The sequence below is a fragment of the Cicer arietinum genome, chromosome 1, assembly GCF_000331145.2.
Source record: "Cicer arietinum cultivar CDC Frontier isolate Library 1 chromosome 1, Cicar.CDCFrontier_v2.0, whole genome shotgun sequence".
NCBI classification, from domain to species: domain Eukaryota; kingdom Viridiplantae; phylum Streptophyta; class Magnoliopsida; order Fabales; family Fabaceae; genus Cicer; species Cicer arietinum.
The window spans coordinates 8,009,682-8,017,706 of NC_021160.2; the positions used below are offsets into that span (position 1 = coordinate 8,009,682).

At 33.8% G+C, this 8,025-nt stretch overlaps 1 protein-coding gene across 1 annotated transcript; it reads right to left on the bottom strand.

Annotated features, from left to right (window-relative positions):
• Positions 1-801: 801 nt before the first annotated feature.
• On the bottom strand, positions 802-7,820 carry LOC101513831 (cell division control protein 2 homolog 1). Its single transcript, XM_004486452.4, has 8 exons — positions 7,642-7,820; positions 7,370-7,554; positions 6,313-6,433; positions 5,103-5,276; positions 3,335-3,498; positions 2,066-2,153; positions 1,927-1,980; positions 802-1,082 (listed from the first exon to the last, which is right to left on the bottom strand). Exons 1-8 carry the CDS (start codon positions 7,648-7,650, stop codon positions 993-995), a joined length of 885 nt encoding a protein of 294 aa, XP_004486509.1. The 5' UTR covers positions 7,651-7,820; the 3' UTR covers positions 802-992.
• Between the last annotated feature and the right edge of the window lie 205 nt (positions 7,821-8,025).

The window sequence follows — 8,025 nt, forward strand, 5'->3', positions numbered from 1 at the left end:
CTATTGCGCCATTCCTGAGGGCACTTCCAAAATCATAGAAGTTTTTTAGTAGTGAAAGTGGGTGGTGGGGGTATCACATTTTGGGAGCATATAATGTACAGAATGCATACATGGGTTATTTGCATGTGACATGGCAAACAAGGATGAAGGAGTGGGCACACCTCTCAGAGTACATATCCAATTTATATTGTTGTCTTTGATAAGGAAACGAGAAAAAATCAGATGATGTTCCACATGAGAATGCAATGGCGGAAGTGGGTTTTTTAGAAAACGGGAAAAAATCAATAAGGAAACAAATAATGGTGAATAATACAGGTATAATGGGTATATATTCTTTATCACATTTCTACGACCAATAAGCTTTTAGTTGCATATCATTCATGTTCACCAATTTCTGATATACTTTGAAGGCGTAATCTAAAATCCCGGAGGCTCATGGGAAGATTTGGATTTGGCAAAGTGAATAGGGGTTACAATCGTTGAAGAATAGGCGTATATGATTCAAAAGATTCAACAATTGAAAATCAGAACCGGGAAATAAAGTTGAAGAGGGGACTGAATCATAGTTTAAAATTAAGACCATCTCTTTCAAAATAGAGGTATGGGAACCTGCTTCTGGTCTTTCAGGGAAAACGCTCCACATATGGAATACTTGTTTTTGAAATTTACTTTCACATGAGAAGGTATTTGTTCAGCATAGAAAAAAGTTTGTACCTCTTGCAATAATATACGTATTTGTTCTACAATCATAAATCAAACAAACTGAATAGTTACCTGTGTATTGGTATTGAGACTAGGACAAAAAAGAAGGTAATTTGCAATATTATCACACTTAGTTGAATCTGAAATATTTGTAAGGACAAAATTGAAATCTGACACATGGTCCCAAGTCATTGAAGAAAATAGCAAAGATAGCACGCATTTCTTGCACAATCAAAATCCATAAATTCTGCACATATTGCTATAAACACCTTTACCATTAAGATATGGAATCAGGGTACAAATTTAATGTCTTTGAAGTATTCATGCTCCACAGCGCTCCTGGCTGTAATTCTTTTGCTGGGATCCAAGCAAAGCATGCTCTGGAATACAATAGATACACATATATACAATAAAGTAAGCGCCAAAGAAAATAGAAATTCCAAGGACCCAAAAAAATACATCGGCATCTAAAATGCAGATAAACTAATATAGAGTATTAAAATTTAATACATGGGTTCTATTTCATTATTTGATAAATAGAATAGTGGAATGAATTTGATGTCTAATTATCCCACCATGCAAAGAAGGCATAAACCAGCTTGAGACCCAAACGAGGGAACAATCAAATATTCAAAAAGCACATAAGGCATTTAAGGACAGTACTAGCATCTCTCTTTAAGATTAACGAGAAAAAAAGGGTAATCCTTCTGCTTTCAACGAGTAATATAATAATAAAAGAATGCTAGAAAACACACGCATATTTCAACACTTCAGTATTTTGTGCTTATGAAAATATAAATATAAATATAAATACAAATTTTAAATAAAAATTTCTATGTCGATAACAAAAACAAGAAAATGGCAAGAATGCCTTCTAAATGAAGTTCCCCCCATAAATGATATTTTTAAGTTAATGAAGTGCCGTGTTTTATAAGCTACGATCAGTAAGGATGACTACCATCTAATATGTAAGTTTATATTATTGCTTCTAGATAGATTTCTCTTGTTCTGTGTTAATTTTTAAAACAGAGCAGAAAGTACCATCTCCAAATTAATAACAAAATACACTAGTTTTTGTTTAATTTTATCACAATAATGCATATTCATACTGAGGCCCCCGTCCCAGTTTTAGAGACCAAGACTGGTGGCAGTTGAGGTATAAACTTATTGCACTAATTTTTAATAATGGCGAAAAAATAATACTGTATCACATGTTGCACTTACAGAAAGAAGATTAAGACCAGCTGGCTCAAGATTTGGGACCACGGTTGCTAGGTCCTGCAAAGTAGATGATGGGGTTAAATTATTATATTATAGTAATAAAGATCACATCAATCCAGATTAAGCACAAACAGCCCTTTACCTTAGATGGCCACCTGGGAAACGTTGATTTAAAATCCGGCAATGAAGTTACTCCTGGCCATGTATCTTCGTTTGGTGTACCCAAGATTCTTCATTAAAGAGCAAAATGTAAACAGTAAATATATAACAAATATATGTAGAAAGCAACAAAAAAATTCGATGGTCCCATTTTTCAAATCTATTTAACAGATTTTGATATGTCAACTAGAATTTCTTCTAACTCACGGATGGCTACAGAAACTGTTAAATTGAAAAATCACCATTAAGAACTCCTATTTCAGTCGGTAAATAAGAGACAGACTAAAAAAGCAGGGAAAATAGCATAAAGAAGTAAATGCTATCTCAAAACTCAAATCTCACTGAAAATCACTTTATTGACAGCCATAACCTCCTGAAACAAAAACAGGAAAGGTTTTCCTTTCTCCATTACTTTACCAAAAGAAAATTTTGAATGAACTGATATTATAAAATTTAATAAAGTGCCGATTTTCCACAAGTTCAAATGCAATAACCATAGTGACTCCAATCAAGACAAAGTTGATAATATCTCGTATCTTTTTCTTATTTTGATTTTAGGAAAAGCTAGTCATGTTTAGCATTTGAAACAAGATGCTTGCACATCTCAAAGTCCAGCTATATATTCAATGGAAGAGACAAATACTTCAACAAAAACGTAGCCAACAATTTTGTGGTTAAATGTAGATAATAATGATGGATTGCAAAGTATGGCAAGAAATGTTGAAGAAATAACGATGAATAAAGCTCAGCTTGAAGATTTCAAGAGTCAATCACAATTTTTTAGTTGTGCAGTACACATGGTTGCAATTTATACAACGACTCCAGCACCACGGTTAGATTTTAAAGGGGACAAACATCCACGCCAATGACGAATGTGTAAACTTGATAATAAATAATAAATAATAATAATAATAATAATTTCTTGCCAAAATAGAATACAGATTCTACAGTCGAATCCCTTATATATATATATATATATATATATATATATAAATATGCCATTTTTTAACTCAAAAGACTCTTTTTTGGATGATAGATACTAAATGATTTATATTTATCAAGTATAAAACCTATGGAAATAAAGATATTCACCTGAATATTTTAAACAATTCATCAATCTCAGATATATATATATATATATATATATATATAAATATGCCATTTTTTAACTCAAAAGACTCTTTTTTGGATGATAGATACTAAATGATTTATATTTATCAAGTATAAAACCTATGGAAATAAAGATATTCACCTGAATATTTTAAACAATTCATCAATCTCAGAGTCCCCAGGGAACAGAGGTCGTCGGTTTGACATCTCTGCAAATATACATCCCACTGACCAAACATCAACTGGGGTAGAATAATGACGAGATCCAAGCAATATTTCTGGAGCTCTGTACCACAGTGTAACTACCTACAAACAATCATCAATGACAGCAAAATGGTATTAAATATTAAATATATTTACCATACTGCCACCTTTCCACAAGATTTTATATGCACTCGTAATATGCTCTAACTTTTTGGAGAAATACTAACAAGTGCCCACGGACACTTGTTAAGAATCTAAATATAGAAATAATATAATAAAAGTGTATTGGAAATTGTCTATTCAAATTTTTAAAAGCTTAAATTTTGTTCTTTCCAACGTAAACTTTCTATTTTTTAACTCCTTAACAAGTGCCCTAATGTTAGCATAACCCTTTTTTTTTAACCCATGGCCTCCTTATCGTTCCAACCCCTATGTTGTTTCTCCCCGAAACTACCAAACCACCTTTGTTTCTATTCAAAATGATAAATACATACGTTTTATAGGTTAACAAAACTTTGGGGAAGGGGAGGTTTCACCACTATAAGGTTGGGGCACGATAGAAGACTTAGTGCAGGCTTATAGTAGTAGTACATACAGATGACCTAGTAATGAAGGATCACTACTGGGAAACAAACTCAAGTCATTTGGTTGATGCAGTTTGGTCTAACCAATTGAAAAAACCGTCAATGCCAGATTATATAATAAACCTGATATTTGTAAAGTGTTAGGAAATATATGTGAACATCTTCCAACTCATACAATAAATTTTTCATGTATTAATAATAATTAATATAATCAGCAATGATGCATGGTGCATGATATGAAAATGACCAATGATCTTTCAGCATTCCCAAAGAGAGTTTCCCAACATTGTTAAATGACAGCCATGGAAGAATGGAATGGCGGAAATCTGTCAAGAGTCAAGACCCCATAGAGGCTAGGGCATGTTAGTTTTCAACTTTTCATGTGGAGGGTCATGGCGGCCACCATTCCCATGATACCCAGGAAACAACTGGTGGAAATGGCAGAGAAACCAAGGGAAAACACACACACAGATGAATCGAATTGATGATATTAACCCATGACACGCAGAAGCTTGAACACCTAAAGCACAAAAACTCGTCCTCCACAACTCATTTGGTTACTCCCAGATCCACTCAAGTCTTTCTTCGTTCATCTCCAGCAGTGGCAATATCCCATCTCTGGAGAGCTCCATTCTTTCTATTTTCAATTTCTCACCTCTCGCTTCCCTTTCTCTGAACCCATCCATTTTCTCCGGCCCTTTCATTTTTCTGTTATTTATTTTTCCTTTTTATGAGGCTATCCCTTTCTCTACCCTAATTATCTCTTCCATTTTTTTGTTCTTTTTTCTTTCTGTTCTTGTCTTCTTCCCTCTTCTTTCATATGCTCATCTTTTATCTCTGTCATTTTATTCTCTTATACACTGTCCTGTCGGGTCAGGCAGTGATACTCCATTAATCTTCTTACTCCTCTAATAATAGCAAGAGGAGGATTACATTTTTATTATGTTTATATTCCTTTCTAGTTTGTTGTTATTGAATGAATGACTAGAAGCAAATATAAGGTACATACGAACCTCATGTGTAAATGTCCTGACAGGAATCTTCTTGCTCATAGACCCATTAACTTCAAATTTTTGTTATCTCGACGAATGACCAAAAGCAAACAAAAGATAGCGCACAAACCTCATGAGTAAATGTCCTAACAGGAATTCCAAATGCCCTAGCCAATCCAAAATCTGCAAGCTTTAGTGAATTGGTACGGCGATCTATCAACAAATTCTGTGGTTTCAAATCTCGATGAAGAACTCTATGTGAATGACAGTAAGCAATTCCACAGAGCATTTGATAAAGGAACATCTGCAAAAAGATCATTATAAAATTCAAATTCCAAATTAACAGGCCAGCTTCACCAAAATTATCAGCTATATGTTTGAAGCCGTGACAGAATAGATTCAATATTAATTATGAATTTTAAGAGGAAATATTTAAACCATACTTAAATCATAAGAGGACATATTTAAACCATACATAAATTATAAGAGGAAATGCCTGCAAACAATGGGAAGGGAGGTAAGGGAGTTGAAGGTAACAGAAACATACATAACATAACTAAATACACTTCGATTGTACATTAATGAGGTGGCAGTTGAGCAGGCAATATGAAGGGAATTCAGGAAACCATAACCAGAGAAATAAGCGATGGCTGCATCTGAGTACAGTATCTCTACAGCCATACTACATTGGCTTGAACCAACACGATGGAGCTCTTTTTTAATCAACTAAATGAACTAATAACAACTTGTTATATAAACACAGGACAGCTCCAACCAAAATTCTAAAGGTCAAACTTAACCAAATCATCAATTATTTCCGGAAGCGGGAAACTTTATCCGAAAACATCATAAACACCAAGTAACTGTAATCCAGTAAACTCTGTAATTCGTCGCCAAAATCACAAGACATGCCCCATATGTATGAGTTTAATTTATATGCACTGTTAATGTAAAAAGTTTTACACTATCAGAAACCACAACTATTCACATGTGTATTTTGAAAATAGTTATATTTAAAGTCAAATATTGTTAATCATCTAGCAGTTGTAATTGACTGACGGTGTAAAGAGATTTATACTGACATTGTATATAAATCAAATCCTATGTATACCAGCAATTTGACAAGCGAAACTATTTGTTGCCACCATATGCTTATCATCATTCATTAATCACTCTCACTGTCTAAACTTGATTTGTGGAAAGACAAGACACGGGATAAGGAAACCATAAAATTTCTTGCTCACTCTTTCAATAATAACTTGAGTTACAAAAACATATGTGACATCTCAAAAAAAAACACAGAGAGAAGAAGAGATAAGAAAATCAGAGAAGTGACTCACTTTTACTTGTCGCGGATCTTTTATAAACTCAGGAGATGAATCCATATGCTTCTTCAGATCTAAGTCCAGATACTCAAAAACCAGATACAATCGCTTCTCGCTGTGCACCACATCCTGCAACCTGTTATCCACACAACCACCAGCCATATATCTTGATAAGGAAATGACTACAGATGCAGAATAAGATTTAACAAAGCAACGTAATTGAAAGAACTGATAAGTGGGGGCAAAATTACAGTCAATATCCTTTCTTGTGTCGTTCAATCTACTTTTTGATAGCAGAAATTACATAACAGCTAAAATAGAATTTGCATTGCTTATTATGGGTGTTATTGAGGGACATATAAAACCATAGTACATTACATATATGAATTTAGTAAGTTCAGAAGCAAGACTCAAGAACGAAATTGTTGACATAATTGTTGATGCATCCTACAGTCACCTCGCCCAAATGAACAATACATAGTATTTAAGCATAAAGCCATCAAATGAGTACTTCGGACAGTACCAGCATCACTACCAGTTTATCAAACATGAACATTAACTGAATCAAATCAAACCATCCAAAACAGGTTGTCAGTTGATTGATGCATCCAACCCCACCATGCGGGATAAAGATTGGTTGTCAGTTCCAAACATCAACACATGCCATCAGAAAATATGAATACCTAATGACAAACAATACTAACCACACAATGGCAACAACATTATTCAGACCAAGACAAACCTACAGAATGATATTAAAACTTTAAAAAAAATTTATGAGAAACAATCACCAAGACCTTATATCATTCAGTTAATGATTAAAATTATAAGCATCAATACTCTTGCAGATCCAACATTACACTACAAATCAAGTCAAAATTCCAAAAAGCATAAAAAGAAATTCACCCAAAAAAAGCATAGTAAAACCATCGTTAAACCTCCGATTCACTTCATTAACACATCAATTCAATCATCAACTCCTTCACATAAAAAATGAACTAATACAGAAAAATAATTAATAAAAAATAAACAAACAAAAAAATAAATAGAAAAGAGAGATAGATATATATACCTAACGATGTTCCTATGCTGCATTTCTTTAAGGAGTGAAATCTCACGAATAGCGGTGCTAGGAACTCCTTCATCTTCCTGCTCGAGACGAATTTTCTTAAGCGCGATGGTTTCGTTGGTGACGCGATCACGAGCCTTGTAAACGACGCCATATGTTCCTTCACCAATCTTCTCAACCTTTTCGTACTGCAAAAAAAAAAGCGAAATTCACAATTCAAAATCGGCGCGTGTTAACACGAAAATCGGAATCGAAAATCGGTGCATTGAAGTTACTTGTTCCATCGCAAACAAAAAAGTTTCAGTCAAAAGCTAAGAGAAAGTATTGAGAAGAAAATTGAAGATCTCGTTGTTGTTAGTCTCTCTCAGTCTCAGTTTCAGTCTCGCGCAGACACGAGACTCGTCTTCTCTCTCTCACTCACTCTTCACGCTCTCTATTTGTTTCCTTTCATTTCATTTTTTTCCCCTCTATTTCCTTTTTTTTTTCTCTATTTTTTTATTTATTAGTTAGTTGAAATTAAAATTAAAATTGTAGAGTGAAAACAGAAACCCAAAAAAAATTGTAGGGTGAAAATGACACACACATGTCGACTAGTGAAGAATTGACAAGTCTTCGCACAAGTCATCACAGTGAATAAAGTTAGTTATTAGCGCCATTTA

Coding starts and splice junctions, on each gene's coding strand:
- LOC101513831 (XM_004486452.4), bottom strand. Junction 6,434..7,369: donor CAGCATAGGAACATCGTTAG/GTATATATATCT, acceptor TGTGGATAACAG/GTTGCAGGATGTGGTGCACA. Junction 1,981..2,065: donor TTCCCAGGTGGCCATCTAAG/GTAAAGGGCTGT, acceptor TCTACTTTGCAG/GACCTAGCAACCGTGGTCCC.